Genomic DNA, 18360 nt, shown 5'->3' on the forward strand with positions numbered 1-18360 from the left:
TCTTATTCCCTAAGGCTATCTTGACAACTGACTTTGTACATAGAAAAGCTGTCCTTTCTCTTTATAAGACGAAGAGCGAGTCAAAGTGTTTTTTTCTCTGCCCATCTGATTGCTCAGATTCCCAGGATAGATGTGGGCCCGCATCCACCCTGACAGGAACACCTGGGCCGCTTCAGGACCTGCAGGGAGGCTTCAGGAAGCTGTGGTGCTGCGTCCACTCTGGCAGGAGCTCCCGGGCCACTCAGGACATAATTTGAGTCTTCTGGAAGGTGGGGGCCGCATCCATGGTGTCAGGAGCCCTGGCCTCCTCAGAATCCACAGTGAGGCTATGGGAGGACTTGGGGCCACGCCCACACAACAGGACGCTGACGTCCTCAGGACCCCCGGTGTAGACTTCGGGAAATATGGGGATGCTTCCATGCAGACAGAAGACCCCAGCCTTGTCAGGGCCTGTGGTGAGGCGTAAGAAAAATGTGGGTGCCGAATCCAAACTGACAGGAGTCTCCAGCCTCTTTAGGATCAGCACTTTGGCTTCAGGACATATGGGGCTGCGTCTATGCTGACAGGAGCCCACAGCCCCCTCAGGACCCGCAGTGAGTTTTCTGGGGGCCATGGGGCCATGTCCAGGCTGACAGGAGCCCTCGGCCTCCTGAGGACCTGCTGTGAGGCTTCCAGAGGATGTGAGGCATAGTCCACAGTGACAGGAGACCCGTGTCCTCAGGACCTGCTGACTATGACTCCAGAACACGTGGGGCCACATCCACACTCACAGGATCCTGGCTTCCTCAGGACCCCCTGGAGGACTCTGGAGGTGCCGTTGGGGGCCACGTCCACATCAGAAGGGACTACTCAGAACCACAGGGTAAGTGAATGGGTAGAATGAATGGTAGGGTCAGGGGAGGGGAGGCAGTTGGTGGTTAAGTTAGGTTAGATGTTAGGGTTTAGTGATTATGCTTATGGTTACAGATTAGAGGATAGCGTGAGGGATAAGGGTAAGGGTCAATGGTTAGGAGTTAGGCTGGGGGTTAGGGATTAGGGAAAGGGGTTAGGGTTAGTGTTAGGGACAGGATTTAGAGTTAGGGTTAGGGTTTAGGCTTAGGGATTAGGGCAGGATGTTAGGAGTTGGGGTTAGGGTTATGGTTAGTGTTAGGGTTGTGATTAGGTTTGCAGTTAGGGTTAGGGGTTAGGGTGTGAGTTAGGGTTAGGGGTTAGCGTTAAGGGTTAGAGTTAAAGTTAGGCCTAGGTTTAGGGTTAGGGCGAGGGTTAGGCTTAGGATAGGGTTTAGTGCTAGTGTTAGGGTTAGTGTTTGGTTAGGGGTTAGGGATAGGGTCAGGTCAGGGTCAGGGTAGGGTCAGGGTATGGTTTTGGAAAAGGGTAAGAGATAGGGTTAGGCAGTGGGTTAGGGATTAGTTTTAGGGTATGGGTAGTGTACAGTTTGGGGTATGAGATAGGGTTAGTATTAGAGGGTTAGGGTTAGGGTACAAATTAAGGTTAGGAATAGGATTTGAGTACATTAAGTTAAGGTTAGGGTTAGAGGTTAGGGTTACGATTAGATTTAAGGTAAGGGTCAGGGTTAAGGAAACCTCAGAATAGGTTTAGGAGTTAGGGTGTGGCTTGGCAGGTAGGTTCAGTGAATGTGGTTTGGTCTTGGGGTTTGTGTTTGGTTTTTGATTAGTGATAGTTCTTGTTTAAGTGTTAGGTTAACATTAGGCTTAAGTGTAGGGTAAGGGTTATGTCTGTGTATGGTTAGAGTTTGTGTCTTGGCATGTGCCTGCACTGGGACTCCTAGCATCTTGGGCAGTTTAGTTTTATGCACTCTATTTAGGTTTTGGTTTCAAAGATAGCCTGATTCCACCAAGTCAGTGGCCTCCCCAGAGAATCAAAATCCAGTCTTCTCTGGGGTGAGAATAGGCATGGCAGGATTCTCGTGAGCTGAGCGAAGGAGGGGATTTGTGGCTCTAAAGACTCTTTGTTTGGATTTTCAGTTGCCTTTCTGATTTTATCTCTTGTGTGCACATGTTTTCTCTATACTACCAATTATTATTTTAAAGTTTTACTTGAATTCCTCTTTGTAAACACAGTATGATATAGTTTCAGGTTTACCACATAGTGATTCAACCCTTGAATACAACGCCTGGTACTGGTCAGAGGTGCCCTCCACTATCCCCATCCCCTGATTTCCCACCCCCCACCTTCCTCTGGTATTTATTAGTTTATTCTCTGTGGTTAAGAGTGTGTTTCTTGGTTTGCATCTCTCATCCCACCCTTTGCCCCTTTGCCAGTTTGTTTGGTTTCTTAAAATTCACATGTGAATGCAATTGTATGGTATTTGGAATCTGTATTCTCTGACTGACTGAGTTCATTTAGCATAAGTCCCTTCCACTTCTCCCACGTCATTGTAAATGGCTTCATTTCATCCCTTCTGATGACCCAGTGATGTTGCAGTGTGTATATTTAACACATCGTCTCTGCCCATTCATCTGTCGATGGACATCTCGGCTCTATACACAGTTTCGCTGTTGTTGATAACGCTGCTACCAACACTGGGCTGCATGTTCCTCTTAAAATCTACTAAACTACTTTTGTATCCTCGGGGTAAATACCTAGCTGTGCAATTTTGGAATCGTAGGGTAGCTCTATTTTTAACGTCTTTTTTAAATTTTTTTTATGATAGTCACAGAGACAGAGGCAGAGACACAGGGAGAGAAAGAAGCAGGCTACATGCACTGGGAGCCCGACGTGGGATTCGATCCCGGGTCTCAGGGATCACGCCCTGGGCCAAAGGCAGGCACCAAACCACTGCGCCACCCAGGGATCCCCTATTTTTAATTTCTCGAGGACCCTCCAGACTGTTTTCCACAGTGGCTTCACCTTTATTTATGTATTCATGAGAGACACAGAGAGGCAGAGTTATAGGCAGAGGGAAAATGAGGCTTCATGCAGGGAGCCTGATGTAGGACGTGATCCCCCAGGACCCCGGGAACATGACCTGAGCCAAAGCAGATGCTCAACCACTGAGGCACCCAGGTGCCTTACTGATTCAATTTCTTTGTTAGTTATGGGTCTGTTCATATTTTCTATTTCTTCCTATTTCAGTTTTGCTCGTTTGCACATTTCTAGGGATTTGTCCATTTCTTCCAGGTCTCCCAGTTTGTTAGTGTATAATCTTTCATAGTATTCCCTTATAATCATCTTATTTTTCTGGTGTTGATTGTGATCTCTCTTCTCTCATTTGTGATTTTATTTATTTAGGTTTTCTCTTTTCTCGTTGATAAGGCTGGCTAGGGCTTGATCCATTTTATTAATTAATTTTTGAAGAACCAGCTCTTAGTTTCGTTATTCCATTCTACTGTTTTGTTTTTTCTGCATTGTTTATTTCTTCTCTCATCTTTATTTTTTCCCTTCTTCTGTAGGATTTAGGCTTTGTTTCCTATTCCTTTACCAGCTCCTTTAGGTGTAGGGTTAGGTTGTGTATTGGAGACTTCTTGTTTCTTGAGGCCTGTATTGCTATGTACTTCCCTCTTAGGACTGCCTTTGCTACATCCCAGAGGTTTGGAGAAACATGTTTTCATTTTCATTTGTTTTAAATTTCCTCTTTAATTTCCTGGTTGCTCCATTCATTCTCTAGTAGGATGTTCATAATCTCCATGTATTATTGGTCTGTCCAATTTTTTTTCTTACTGTCGACTTCGAGTTTCATAGCGTTGTGGTCCGAAAATGTACAAGGGGTGATATCAACCTTCTTGTACCTGTTGTACCTGTTGAGGGCTGATTTGTGGCCCATGATATGATCTTTTCTGGAGAATGTCCCATGTGAACTTGAAAGGAATGTGTATTCTGCTTTAGGAAGAAATGTTCAGACTATATCTGTTGAGTCCCTGTCGTCCAGTGTGTCAAGGCTATTGTTCCCCTGTTGATTTTCTGCATAGACGATCAGTCCATTGCCATAAGTGGGTGTTAAAATCCCCTGTCATTGTATTATTATCAGTGATTTCCTGTATGTTTGTTGTTAATTGGTTTCTATATTTAGGTACTCCTATGTTGGCAGCATAAATGTTTAGTTGTTTGAACTTTTTTTTTTAGTAAATTTATTTTTTATTGGTGTTCAATTTACCAACAAACAGAATAACACCCATGCTCATCCCGGCAAGTGCCCCCCTCAGTGCCCGTCACCCATTCACCCGCACCCCCTGCCCTCCTCCCCTCCCAGCATCCCTAGTTACTTTCTCAGAGTTAGGAGTCTTTATGTTCTGTCTCCATTTCTCATATTTCCCACACATTTCTTCTCCATTCCCTTATATTCCTTTTCACTATTATTTATATTAACGCATTGAATGACAACATACATTTGTCCTTCTCCGATTGACTTACTTCACTCAGCATAATACCCTCCAGTTCCATCCACGTTGAAGCAAATGGTGGGTATTTGTCGTTTCTAATGGCTGAGGAATATTCCATTGTATACATAAACCACATCTTCTTTATTCATTCATCTTTCAATGGACACCATGGCTCCGTCCACAGTGTCGCTATTGTGGACATTCCTGGTAAAAACATCGGGGTGCAGGTGTCCCGGCAGTTTCATTGCATCTGAATATTTTGGGTAAATAGGGAAGAGTGCAATTTCTGGGTCATAGGGCAGGTCTATTTTTAACTCTTTGAGGAACCTCCACACAGTTTTCCGGAGTGGCTGCACCAGTTCACATTCCCACCAACAGTGTAAGAGGGTTCCCTTTTCTCCGCATCCTCTCCAACATTTGTGGTTTCCGGCCTTGTTAATTTTCCCCATTCTCACTGGTGTGAGGTGGTATCTCATTGTAGTTTTGATTTCTATTTCCCTGAGGCAAGTGATGCAGAGCATTTTCTCATGTGCATGTTGGCCATGTCAGTGTCTCCCTCTGTGAGATTTCTCTTCATGTCTTTTGCCCATTTCATGATTGGATTCTTTGTCTCTTTAGTGTTGATTTTAAGAAGTTCTTTATAGGTCTTTGAAACTAGCCCTTTATCTGATACATCATTTGCAAATATCTTCTCCCATTCTGTAGGTTGTCTTTTAGTTTTGTTGACTGTATCCTTTGCTGTGCAAAAGCTTCTTATCTTGATGAAATCACAACAGTTCATTTTTGCTTTTGTTTCTTTTGCCTTCGTGGATGTATCTTGCAAGAAGTTACTGTGGCCAAGTTCAAAAAGGGTGTTGCCTGTGTTCTCCTCTAGGATTTTGATGGACTCTTGTCTCACATTTAGATCTTTCATCCATTTTCAGATTATCTTTGTGTATGGTGAAAGAGAGTGGTCTAGTTTCATTCTTCTGCATGTGGATGTCCATTTTCCCAGCCCCATTTATTGAAGAGACTGTCTTTCTTCCAATGGATAGTCTTTCCTCCTTTATCGAATATTAGTTGACCATAAAGTTCAAGGTCCACTTCTGGGTTCTCTATTCTGTTCCATTGATCTATTTGTCTGTTTTTGTGCCAGTACCACACTGTCTTGATGACCACAGCTTTGTAGTACACCCTGAAATCTGGCATTGTGATGTCCCCATATAAGGTTGTCTTTTTTAAATTCCCCTGGCTATTCGGGGTCTTTTCTGATTCCACACAAATCTTAAATAATTTGTTCTAACTCTCTGAAGAAAGTCCATGGTATTTTGATAGGGTTTGCATTAAACGTGTTCATTGCCTGGGTACCATTGACATTTTCACAATGATAATTCTGCCAATCCATGAGCATGGAATATTTTTCCATCTCTTTGTGTCTTCCTCAATTTCTTTCAGAAGTGTTCTATTGTTTTTAGGGTATATCCTTTACCTCCTTGGTTAGGTTTATTCCTAGGTATCTTAAGCTTTTTGGTGCAATTGTAAATGAAATTGACTCCTTAATTTCTCTTTCTTCAGTCTCATTGTCAGTGTATAGAAATGCCATTGATTTCTGGGCATTGATTTTGTATCCTGCAACGCTACCAAATTGCTGTATGTGTTCTAGCAATCTTGGGGTGGAGGCTTTTGGGTTTTCTAGGTAAAGTATTATGTCATCTGAGAAGAGGGAGTGTTTGACTACTTCTTTGCCAATTTGAATGCCTTTAATGTCTTTTTGCTGTCTGCTGAGGCTGGGACTTCCAGTACTATGTTGAATAGCAGTGGGAGAGTGGACATCCCTGTCTTGTTCCTGATCTTTGGGGAAAGGCCTCCAGTGCGGCCCCACTGAGAATGATATTTGCTGTGGGCTTTTCCTAGATTGCTTTTAAGATGACGAGAAATGTTCCTTCTCTCCCTATGCTCTGAAGTGTTTTGATCAGGAATGGATGCTCTATTTTGTCAAATGCTTTCTCTGCATCTAATGAGAGGATCATATGGTTCTTGGTTTGTCTCTTGCTGATATGATGAATCACATTGATTGTTTGACGAGTGTTGAACCAGCCTGTGTTCCGAGGATAAATCCTACTTGGTCATGGTGAATAATTTTCTTAATGTACTTTTGGATCCTATTGGCTAGTATCTTGTTGAGAATTTTTGCATCCATGTTCATCATGGCTATTGGTCTGTAATTCTCCTTTTTGGTGGGGTCTTTGTCTGGTTTTGGAATTAAGGTGATGCTGGCCTCATGGAATGAATTTGGAAGTACTCTATCTCTTTCTAACTTTCCAAACATCTTTAGTAGGATAGGTATGGTTTCTTCTTTAAACGTTTGATAGAATTCCCCTGGGAAGCCATCTGGCCCTGGACGTTTGTGTCCTGGGAGGTTTTGGAAGACTGCTTCAATTTCCTCCCTGGTTTTTGGCCTGTTCAGGTTTTGTATTTCTTCCTGTTCCAGTTCTGGCAGTTTCTGGCTTTCCAGGAATGCGTCCATTTCTTCTAGATTGCCTAATTTATTGGTGTATGGCTGTTCATAATATGTTTTTAAAATCCTTTGTATTTCCTTGGTGTTGGTAGTGACCTCTCCTTTCTCATTCATGATTTTATTAATTTGAATATTCTCTCTCTTCTTTTTAATAAGGTTGGCTAATGGTTTATCTATCTTATTAATTCGTTCAACGAACCAACTCCTCCTTCCGTTGATCTGTTCCACAGTTCTTCTGGTCTCGATTTCCTTGAGTTCTGCTCGAATGTTAATTAACTCTATTCTTCTGTTGGGTGTAGGATCTATCTGCTTTTTTTTTGCTCTAGCCTCTTTATGTGTAAGGTTAGCTTTTGTATTTGAGTAGTTTCCCGTTTTGGAATAGATGCTTATATTGTGATGTATTTCCCCCTTAGGACTGCTTTTGCTGCATGCCAAAGATTTTAATGGTTGTATGTTCATTCTCATTAGTTTCCATGAATCTTTTTAATACTTCCTTAATTTCCTGGTTGACCCTTTCATCTTTTAGCAGGATGATCCTTCACCTCCACGTGTTTGAGCTCCTTCCAAACTTCTTGTTATGATTTAGTTCTAATTCCAAGGCATTATGGTCTGAGAATATGCAGGGGACGATCCCAATCGTTTGGTATCGGTTCAGACCCTATTTGTGACCCAGTATGTGGTCTATTCTGGAGAAAGCTCCATGTGCACTTGAGAAGAATGTGCATTCAGTTGAGTTTGGATGTAAAGTTCTGTAGATTTCTGTGAAATCCATCTGGTCCAGTGTATCATTTAAAGCTCTCGTTTCTTTGGAGATGTGCTTAGAAGACCTATCGAGGGTAGAAAGAGCTAGATTGAAGTCACCAAGTATAAGATAATTATTATCTAAGTATTTCTTTACTTTGGTTATTAATTGGTTTAAGTATTTGGCAGCTCCCATATTCGGGGCATATATTGAGGATTGTTAAGTCCTCTTGTTGGATAGATCCCTTAAGTATGATTTAGTGTTCCTCTTCATCTCTCACTACAGTCCTCGGGGTAAATTTTAGTTTATCTGATATAAGGATGGCTACCCCTGCTTTCTTTTGAGGACCATTTGAATGGTAAATGGTTCTCCAACATTTAATTTTCAGATTGTAGGTGTCCTTCTGTCTAAAATGAGTCTCTCGTAGACAGCAAATAGATGGGTCCTGCTTTTTTATCCAGTCTGAAACCCTGGGCCTTTTGACGCGGTCATTAAGCCTGTTCATGTTCAGAGTTACTATCGATAGATATGAGTTTAGTGTCATCATGATATCTATTCAGTTCTTGTTTTTGTGGATTGTTCCACTGAACTTCTTCTTAAAGGGGAATTTTAAGAGTCCCCCTTAAAATTTCTTGCAGAGCTGGTTTGGAGGTCACATATTCTTTCAGTTCCTGCCTGTCTTGGAAGCTCTTTATCTCTCCTTCCATTTTGAATGAGAGCTTGCTGGATAAAGTATTCTTGGTTGCATGTTCTTCTCATTGAGGACCCTGAATATATCCTGCCAGCCCTTTCTGGGCTGCCAGGTCGCTGTGGAGACGTCTGCTGTTACCCTAATGCTCCTCCCCATAAAGGTCAGGGATTTCTTGTCTCTTGCTGCTTTAAGGATCTTCTCTTTATCTTTGGAATTTGGAAGCTTCACTATTAAATGTCAAGGTGTTGGACGGTTTTTATTGATTTTAGGGGGGAATCTCTCTATTTCCTGGATCTGAATGCCTGTTTCCCTTCCCAGATTAGGAAATTTTTCAGCTAGGATTTGTTTAAATACTTATCCTGGCCCTCTGTCCATTTTGGCGCCCTCGGGAACCCCAATTACACGTAGGTTTTCTTCCTCAGACTGTCGTTTATTTCCCTTAATCTGTCTTTCTGGTCTTTTAATTGTCTGTCTCTTTTTTCCTCAGTTTCCCTCTTTGCCATCAACTTGTCTTCTATGTCATTCCCTCGTTCTTCTACCTTGTTAACCCTCATCGTTAGGACTTCTAGTTTGGATTGCATCTCATTCAATTGATTTTTACTTTCTGCCTGATTGGATTTAAATTCTGCAGTCATGAAGTCTCTTGAGTCCTTTATGCTTTTTTCTAGAGCCACCAGTAGCTGTATAATAGTGCTTCTGAATTGGCTTTCTGACATTGAATTCTAATCCAGATTTTGTAACTCTGTGGGAGAGAGGACTGTTTCTGATTCTTTCTTTTGAGGTGAGCTTCTCCTTCTAGTCATTTTGCTCAGTGCAGTGGCCAAAAACAAATTTTATTGGGAAAAGGAGAAAAAGAGAGGAGAGAAAGAAGGAAAGAAAAGAGAAAAAGAAAAAAGAATAAAGGAAGATAGAAGAAAAAAGAGAATAAAAAGAGAAAGAAAAGGAAAGAAGGGGGAAAAGGGAGGGCGAAGCAATCAGAAATAAAAAAAAAAACATGGGGGAGTATCTTCTGATTCTGTATACTTTAAGTCCCTTGACTTCCCCTGGAACTTGTCCGTCTAGCTGGACTTCTGGGGCGGGGCCTGTTGTGCTGATTTTCAGATGTTAGCACTTGGGGGAGCTGCTCTGTCCACTGCCTGGTGCAGGGCTCAGTGGGCGTAGTTTACCCCGTGAGGCCTCAGGAGGAACAACCCCAGTGGCAGCGGCCAGCTCTGGATACCTGTATTCAGCACCCACAGTAACTCCAGAGCAGTCCATCTGCAGGGCCTGGAGGCTCTGGGCCGGGACCGCTGATCTGCTCAGCTCTGGGCAGGAGAGTCCTTGCTGTCCTGGGCCATCCGGGCCTCTGCCTGTCCCAGGGGAGGCCTAATCCTGGGCTGTGTCCTGGCGCCCTGTGCTCTGGGGCCTGCGCTGTTGGATTCACGCTCCTGTCTGTGCAGCCGCCTCTCCCCACAGCTGCCGCCCAGCCCCTCTGAGCTGCTCCTGGTCGGGCAGCCCCCTCAGGGAGCCACCGCCTGAGCACCTCCGAGTTGCTTCCTGAGCCGCACAGCCCCCTCTGCACGGAGCCACTTCCTCTGCTTGAGGCACTGCCACCAAGCTGCTCCCGGGGCATGCAACCTGCTCCACGCAGAGCCCTGCCCGAACCCCTCTGAGCTGCTCCCAAGTCAGTGCACGTGCCCTGCAGCACTTAGGGAGCTTGGTGCACTCTCCTGGGAGTGCAGGTGTCTCTTAGTGTCCCAGGGAGCACGAGGGTATCCCCGCCCTCCTGGGGTCCTGCTCTGAATCCCTGTGGGCGCCATTCTGCCCAGGAAGATTGGTGCTGATCCTGCTTCTCTGGGACAAAGCTCTCCTGACCAGGGGGCACACCGCCTGGCCTTAGCCCGGCTCCTCGTGGGGCCCCTCCCCTTGGATGCCTTTTGTTTCTTTATTTCTTTTTCCCCCGTCATCCTACCTTGATAGAAGCGCGAACTTTTCTCACTGTAGCATTCCAGCTGGTCTGTCTTTAAATCTCAGGCAGAATTCGAAGATTTTCAGAATGATTTGAAGGTTATCTAGGTAATTTGGAGGGGACAGGTGACTTGGGGACCCTACTCTTCCGCCATCTTGCCCCTGCTCCTGTATGTTGCCTTTTAGCTTTGGTTCTTTCCTTCACTTTGCAGAAGCTTTTCAATTTGATGAAGTCACAATAGGATATTTGCTTTTGTTTCCCTCACCTCAGAGGCATATCTAGAAAGAAGATCCAATGGCCAATGTCAAAGTCATTGCTGCCTATCTTTTCTTCTTTATATGTTTTTTGGTCTCACATTTAGGTCTTTCATCCATTTTGAATTTATTTTTTATATATATGGTGTAAGAAAGTGGTCCAGTTTCATTCTTCTGCATGTGGCTGCCTGGTTTTCCCAACACCATTTGTTCTTATCCTGCAGTCAGGGTTAGGGTTTGTTGAAGAGACTGTCTTTCTGCCATTGGATATTCCTTCCTGCCTTGTTGTCCATTATGGGTCATAGATACATGTTTGTATCTTGTTTTGGCTTTCCATTCTGTTCTATTGATCTAAGCATCTCCTATTGGTAGAACCCTGATTGCTGATTCAATTTCTTTGCTGGTCAACTGTCTGTTCAAATTTCTTATTTCTTCATTTTTAATTTTTGCTATGTTATATATTTCCAGGAATTGATCTATTTCTTCCAGGTTCTAGGTTGCTGGCATATAATTTTTCATCATATTCTCTTATAATCTTTTGTATTTCTCTAGTGTTGGTTTTTATTTCTCTTTTCTCATTTCTGATTTTATTTGGGTCCTTTCTCATCTTTTTATCTTTTTTCTTTTTTAAAGATTTTATTTATGTATTCATGCGAGACACAGAGATGCAGAGGTATAGGCACAGGGAACATGAGGCTCCATGCGGGGAGCCTGATGTGGGACTTGATTCCCCAGGACCCCAGGATCATGACCTGAGCCAAAGCACATGCTCAACAACTGAGGCACCCAGGTGCCTTGCTGATTCAATTCCTTTGCTAGTTATGGGTATGTTCACATTTTCTATTTCTCCTATTTCAGTTTTGCTCATTTGCACATTTCTAGGGATTTGTCCATTTCTTCCAGGTCTCCCAGTTTGTTAACCTATATTCTTTCATAGTATTCCCTTATAATTGTCTTATTTTTCTGGTGTTGATTGTGATCACTCTTCTCTCATTTGTGATTTTATTTATTTAGGTCTTTTCTCATTCATAAGGCTGGATAGGGCTTGATCCATTTTATTAATTATTTTGAAGAACCGGTTCTTAGTTTCGTTATTCCATTCTACTGTTTTTTTATTTCTGTATTGTTTATTTCTGCTCTCATCTTAATTTTTTCCCTTCTTCTGTAGGCTTTAGGCTTTGTTTGCTATGCCTTTTCCAGCTCCTTTAGGTGTAGGGTTAGGTTGTGTATTAGAGACTTCTTGTTTCCTTTTTTTTAAACATTTTATTTAATTTTTATTTATTTATGATAGTCTCAGAGAGAGAGAGAGGCAGAGACATAGGCAGAGGGAGAAGGAGGCTACATGCACCAAGAGCCCGATGTGGGATTCGTTCCCGGGTCTCCAGGATCGCGCCCTGGGCCAAAGGCAGGCGCCAAACCGCTGCACCATCCAGGGATCCCAGACTTCTTGTTTCCTGAGGTAAGCCTGTATTGCTATGTACTTCCCTCTTTGGACTGCCTTTGCTACATCCCAGAGGTTTGGAAACATGTTTTCATTTTCATTTGTTTTAAATTTCCTCTTTAATTTCCTGGTTGCTCCATTCATTCTCTAGTAGGATGTTCATAATCTCCACGTATTTTTGGTCTGTCCAAATTTTTTCTTACTGCCGACTTCAAGTTTCATAGCATCGTGGTTAAAAATATACAGGGTGGGGATCCCTGGGTGGCGCAGCGGTTTGGCACCTGCCTTTGGCCCAGGGCGCGATCCTGGAGACCCAGGATCAAATCCCACGTCAGGCTCCTGGTGTATGGAGCCTGCTTCTCCCTCTGCCTATGTCTCTGCCTCTCTCTCTCCCTGTGTGACTATCATAAATAATTAAAAATTAAAAAAAATATACAGGGTGTGATATCAAACTCCTTGAACCTGTTGTACCTGTTGAGGGCTGATTTGTGGCCTATGATATGATCTGTTCTGGAGAATGTCCCATGTGCACTTGAAAGGAATGTGTATTCTGGGATCACTGGGTGGTGCAGCAGTTTGGCGCCTGCCTTTGGCCCAGGGCGCAATCCTGGAGACCCGGGATCAAATCCCACATCAGGCTTCCTGCTTGGAGCCTGCTTCTCCCTCTGCCTATGTCTCTGCCTCTCTCTCTCTCTGTGTGACTATCATGAATAAATAAATAAAATCTTTAAAAAAAAAAGAAAGTAATGTGTATTCTGCTTTAGGAAGAAATGTTCAGACTATATCTGTTGGGTCCCTGTGGTCCAGTGTGTCAAGGCTATTGTTCCCCTGTTGATTTCCTGCATAGACAATCGGTCCATTGCCATAAGTGGGTGGGTGTTAAAATCCCGTCATTGTATTATTATCAGTGAGTTCCTGTACATTTGTTGGTAATTGTTTTCCATATTTAGGTACTCCCATGTTGGCAGCATAAATATTTAGTTGTTTGATCCTGATAGAGAGTCTTTTTAACTATGAAATAATGCCCTTCTTCATCACTTCTTATAGTATTTGTTCTTTCTTTTTTGAGATTGAATATTTAATTTATTTATTCATGAGAGATACACAGAGAAGCAGAGGCAGAAACATAGGCAGAGGGAGAGAAAGGCTCCCCAAAGGGATGCCGATGTGGGACTCGATCCTGGGATCCCAGGAACACACCCTGAGCCAAAGGCAGATGCTCAACCACTGAGCCACCAGGTGTCCCCCAGGGTTTGGTTTCAAATCTAGTTTTTCTAATATAAGCATTGGTCCTCCAGCTTTCTTTTCATAACCATTAGCGTGATAGATGATTTTCCATCCCTGACTTTCAATCTGCTGGTGTCTATAGGTCTAAGGTGAGCATCTAGTAGGCAGCATACCTATGGACCTTGTTTTTTTAATAACGATTTTATTTTTGAGAGCATGAGAGAGAGAGAGAGAGAGAGAGAGAGAGGCAGAAAATTAGGCCCAGAGAGAAGCAGGCTTCCCACCAGGAGCCCAATATGGGACTCGATCCCAGACTCTAGGATCACATCCTGATTCAAAGGCAGAGGCTCAAACCCTGAGCCACCCAGGCATCCCGGATCCTGTTTTTTAAGGCACTCTGATACCCTATATCTTTTGATTGGAGCATTTAGTATCAGCATTCAGAGTGCTTATTCAAAATATGAACTTTGTGCCTTTGTGTTACCAGTAGAGTTGGTGTTTCTGGTGACGTTCTCTGGTCCTTTCTAGTCTTTGTTGCTTTTGGTCTCTTTTTTCCCCACTAGAATGGTCCCTCTGAAAATTCCTTACTGGACTGGTTTAGTGGTCATGAACTCCTTTATACTTTGCCTGTCTGGGAAAATCTTTCTCTCTCTTTCTATCCTGAATGACACCCTTGCTGAAGCAAGAATTCATACAAATTGGACTCCAATAAAAAGAAATATGAAAACATAAAATAAATTTTTGCTATTATGATTGTGGAAAATGGCATTTAGTAGGAAAAGCAGAAGCTGAAAGAGAAGAGGAATGATTTCACCATCCGTGGGCTTCACAGGGTCCTGGTGTCCTTTCCTAGGAGGGCCCCCCCCCTCTGTAGGATGCTTCCTGCCCCTCTGCGCTCCTTTTTGGAACACAGCAGGCACATCTCCGTGCCTCCAGCACCTCTGCAGTCATGGTTTATAGCATCTTCCAGGTATCCTATTGGGGACCACGGCGTCGTGTATGTAACCATCCAGCTGCTGTTTGACAACATTGGGGGGATTCTGACTTTTGTTGGTTGTGGGGTGTGTGTGTGTCTATCACATGAAGCTGTCACATGCAGCTATCAGATCTTCCGGCTGGGTCACCCAAATGCCGAAATGGTTGGTACAACATCATTTCTGGTGCTGATGCTGGGTGGCTAGCTGGGCTCTCCTGGCTGACCCAGGGCTCGCTCCTGAGGTGAATTTCAGCCAGAGGGTCAGCTGAGGTGGAAGGTCTGGCTCGGCCACAATCCAATGTCCGGCAGTGGGTCTCCCCGAGCGCCGCCTGCTTCTCTTCTCCCCGATGCCTCTCCAGCAGGGAGCCGGACCTCGGGGCCACCCTAGGTGGATCTCCAGAGGTGCCGGGTGCCCATTACGGGGAGCCATGGGGCAGCCTGTGTGTGGGAGTAGGGGTGGTGATGGGGCTGGTGTTCCTCGGTCCTCTGCTGCCTGGCCTTCAGGCCAAGCCCCATGCTCACCCAGCCCCTACTCACTAGGGCGAGGAGGGTGCCCTCTACACACTGGTGTGAGAGATCCAGCACCACAAGGTGTGCACAGTGAGTCCACCTGGTGAGGGTGGCCCAGGTGCATGATCTGCAAGTGTGGGGCCCAGGAAATTTATCAAAAATCGCCTACCCCTGGACAAGCAGAGCAGGACTGATTCCATTTTGTGCTACAACCGCCACCTCCCCTATGACCCCCACATGACCTGCTTATGTCTTAAGGCGTTGCCCCAACCCAGTCAAGCCGCTGGGCACACCGTAATCGTAAATCGGCTCATAACAATGTAACCCTGCTTTGTGCCCGCCAAAACTGCACGCCGATTCTGACCAAAGAAATAGGCCAGGTCAAGTGGATCCTATAGGGTAAGGTGTAATTCAATCGGCCACCTGCATGTGGACCGACACGACTGTGCAACTTTCTGTGTATCCCATGGGCCAATGGCCCCTATAAAGCTGCTACTACCTCTTAGTCTCAGGGTCCAAATCCCTGCTCCGCTGTGTCGGGTGCACTAGGACACAAGCTCCAGATTGTAAGGAACCCTTGGGAGTTTGCATCGGTGTTGGCTCCTCAGTGGTTTCTCTGGATTCACAATCTTGGGCACAACTCAAAGGCCTACTGTCCTAACATCCCTTCTAGGACCATGCTGACCGCCCGGCAGGCCCTCTCTGCCCCAGCCACACAGGCACAGGGATGCGGGGAGGGGAGGAAGTGCCCCGTACCCGGCCAGCCACGGCCTCCTGGAAAGAGGGAGCACAGACCTCTGGGTCGCTTTGCATAGACCCTGGTGACCTGAGGCTTCCTGGTGTCACTCTGTCCCAGGCCCTCCTGGCCCGCGGGGCACAGCCTGAGTCCCAGTAAAGTCTGTTGGGTCCTGACCCCGGCATCTGGCCACCTGTGGAAGGCACGTGGGGACGTCAGCCGGGTGTTCCTGGCGGCGCCCCTGCAGGGGCTTGTGGGGCCTAGGTGGTACCCCCTCCTCCTCTCTGGGGGTCTCTCCATGCCCCGTGAACAGTGTTCTGGGAGACACAGAAGCGGGCTGGCTGTGCATTTTCACACCACAACACTTTATTGACTTTCTACAGTAAACGGGCTCAGAGCCGAGGGTGCACGCCTTCCCCTGGGGATGGAGACCTTTCTGTCCCTTAGGGAAGGGCAAGAATGACATGGGTTGGGGACGGATGCCGGAGTCCCCCACCTGGAAGCATGTGTGGACTCTGGGTGGGGGCGTGTGTCCTGAGGTTTCAGTCTGAGAGACGGTTCTGAGGACAGCAGAGCTGACCTGACCTGGACCTGCAGCTCATGGGCTTCTGCGCTGGGTCTCCGCAGGGCAGCTGGACCCCGGCCTCAGGCTCCCTGGGGCCCCAGCACCTGTAGGAGCCAGCCTCCTGGTGTGGGTGCAGGTGGGGCCCACCATCCAGCTGTGAGAGGGCTGGCTCAGCCTGGGGCCAGAATCCAGGGCTAGCCAGGGCTGTGTGTGCTGGATCCCATTAGTCTTTGTGTTGGGCCTGTGGTGGGGGCTCAAATCACCCCAGCCCTCACAGAGCCCAGGGCCAGGCCAGCCCAGATCCCCATGGGTTAGGGCTGGTGTCCTGTGCAGTGTTTGCCGCCCTAAATGAGGGACAGTGGGCGGAGTCAGGGCACAGTGGGTCCTCTGCATCACTCAACTGCACCCACCCTGTCGGGGGCTTCCTGTCTTCCCTCCTCCCTGCAACCCCTGAGTACTCTATGGGACACCCGGGCTTCTGATGGGATTAGGGTATCCAGAGAACCCCGGGGAGGCTGAGCATGTCCCACAGGGGGCACCTGCATCGGGTCATTGCTGGGGGCCAATGGTGTGGTGGTGGATGGTGTGGGGGCAGGGGTATGATGGTGGTGGAGTGTGGGGGATTGTGTAGGGGTGATGGTGTTGGGGTATAGTGTGAGTGCGGATTGTGTGGGGCTGTGTGGGTGTGAGGGGGATGTGTAGGTGGGATACCATTGGGGATGATGATGTAGGAGGATGGTGTGAGAGTGGGGAATGTGGGGGATGTCGTGGGGGGCCTGCGGACACAGGAAATCTCCTTCCTCTATGATGCTAAGGAGACATCTACAGTTAAAGGCGACTAGTCTGGGGTTTGCAGTGACACCTGCCCCTGGGGCTCCGTGTGGTCATTGCAGGGCCCTGGCTGGACCGGGGACATTATCTGGGGGTCATTTTACTATATATGCTTTCAAATTGCAAATTGTCTCAAATTAAATGCATAAAATTTAGAATAATATAAAGCACCGAGAGTGGGTGTCACTCTGACCCGTCCGACCCTCATGGGATCGATGTGGTCCTGCTCCAGCCGCGGCTATGCAGCCTGGCCCCCAGGTCCGGTTCCTGCCCCCCACATCCCCCACCCCATCCCCTGCTTCTCAGGGAGCCGTCCCTCTCCTCTTTGGTCTTCAGCTCCCATGGCTACCCCTGGAGGCCCCATCCTAGTGGCCTCCTCATCCCCGAGGCACCGGGAGTGTGGGCACGGGTGTCAGCCCCAGCATCCTACCATGGAGCAGTGTGTTGTTGGCTGCTATTGCTCCCCCGGCCTCAGTAGCCCCGTTTTCCCTACCCAGAAGGCCCCGGGCCTCCCTTGGTGTCCCGAAGACCCCTGGCCCAGCAGCCTCACCCGACCCCCTAGCCATCCCAAAATATGGTGTGGCTGCCGAACATCCTGGTGACATCCAAGTCTACCTCCAAGATGTCCCTGGAGGAGACCAGGGCCTCCTCCTTCATTTCCTGTGGGAAACCCGGGGAGGAGGAGCAGGCGTCAGGGACACAGACCCCAACCTGTCACGAGCTGCTGTGCTGGGCAGGGAGCCCTGGGGCCACCATGGGAGTGTGTCCTGCCGAAACCTCTTTCCTTCCTCTGGGAGGCCAGGCATGATGAAAGTGTCCACCGTGCCCGTGACACCTGTGTGAGGGCCTGTGCCCAGCTGTTGTGGGCGGGGAGGTGACTGAGTGTCAGCCTGGATGGGAGGGGATAGTGGTTCAGCCCAGGTGGGAGGGGACATGGGGGTGTTGTGCCCAAGATTGTGAATCCGAGAAACCACTACGGAGCTGACACTGATGCAAACACACAAGGGTTGATTTCCAAACTCGAGCTTGCGTCCAAGTACACCCGACACAGCAGAGCAGGGACTTGGACCCCAAGGTGGTGTTTTGCTTTTAAGGGCTTGTCTTGGGGACCTCCAAAAGGGCTGGAGCAATTCCTCAAGTTGTGTTTACATTTTGATATGGGGCCTTCAAGGGCATTGAGCTCTGTTCTCATTCTAATAGGTGCTTCCAGCCCTTGGCGTGGGCTCTGTTCTTATTCTATTGTGGGGCTTTCCAGGGCATTAAGCTGTAAACTTTTGTTTTTTTCCTGTAACTGAAGTAATGTAAATTTCATCTCTTCTTCACGGGGGCCTGGGATGGCTGGACGTGTTCGAACGCTGAACTTAAAGTGGAAAGGCCTTCATTTTCTTGGCCTCCTTGCATCCCTTCCCATCCTATCTAGCTCCTTCCCCCTTCCCCGGAGCTCCTAAGAGAGCAATTGCAAATGACCTCAGCCTGGCAGCGTGTGTGGGGGACAGGCCCAGGGATTTGGGATCAGGAAGACCTGGGGCGTGGGCGTCCCAGCTGTGCAGCGGGATTCGATGCTGCAGACTCTTATTCCCTAAGGCTATCTTGACAACTGAC

The 18360-nt window shown here is 46.8% G+C and overlaps 1 protein-coding gene and 1 long non-coding RNA gene across 45 annotated transcripts in view; one reads left to right on the forward strand and one right to left on the reverse strand.

Annotated features, from left to right (window-relative positions):
* Positions 1-18360, reverse strand: part of LOC112656497 (uncharacterized) — a 441756-nt gene that overhangs the window by 192034 nt on the left and 231362 nt on the right. The gene's annotated exons all lie outside the window — the stretch shown is intronic.
* Positions 1-18360, forward strand: part of LOC118353533 (uncharacterized) — a 368208-nt gene that overhangs the window by 142864 nt on the left and 206984 nt on the right. For 20 of the 44 annotated variants that reach the window (XM_049106706.1, XM_049106704.1, XM_049106705.1 and 17 more), the window contains 3 exons: positions 131-269; positions 790-862; positions 11764-11931. The exons of 10 other annotated variants lie outside the window; for them this stretch is intronic. In XM_049106706.1, the coding sequence (XP_048962663.1) occupies positions 131-269; positions 790-862; positions 11764-11931 (380 nt within the window). Of the gene's footprint in view, positions 1-117; positions 863-11763; positions 11932-14914; positions 15026-17424; positions 17598-18360 lie in introns of those variants that run through there. 14 more of the 44 variants (XR_007408957.1, XR_007408956.1, XR_007408958.1 and 11 more) reach the window with 6 other exon arrangements.

The sequence above is a fragment of the Canis lupus genome, chromosome 37 (assembly GCF_003254725.2).
Source record: "Canis lupus dingo isolate Sandy chromosome 37, ASM325472v2, whole genome shotgun sequence".
NCBI classification, from domain to species: Eukaryota; Metazoa; Chordata; class Mammalia; order Carnivora; family Canidae; genus Canis; species Canis lupus.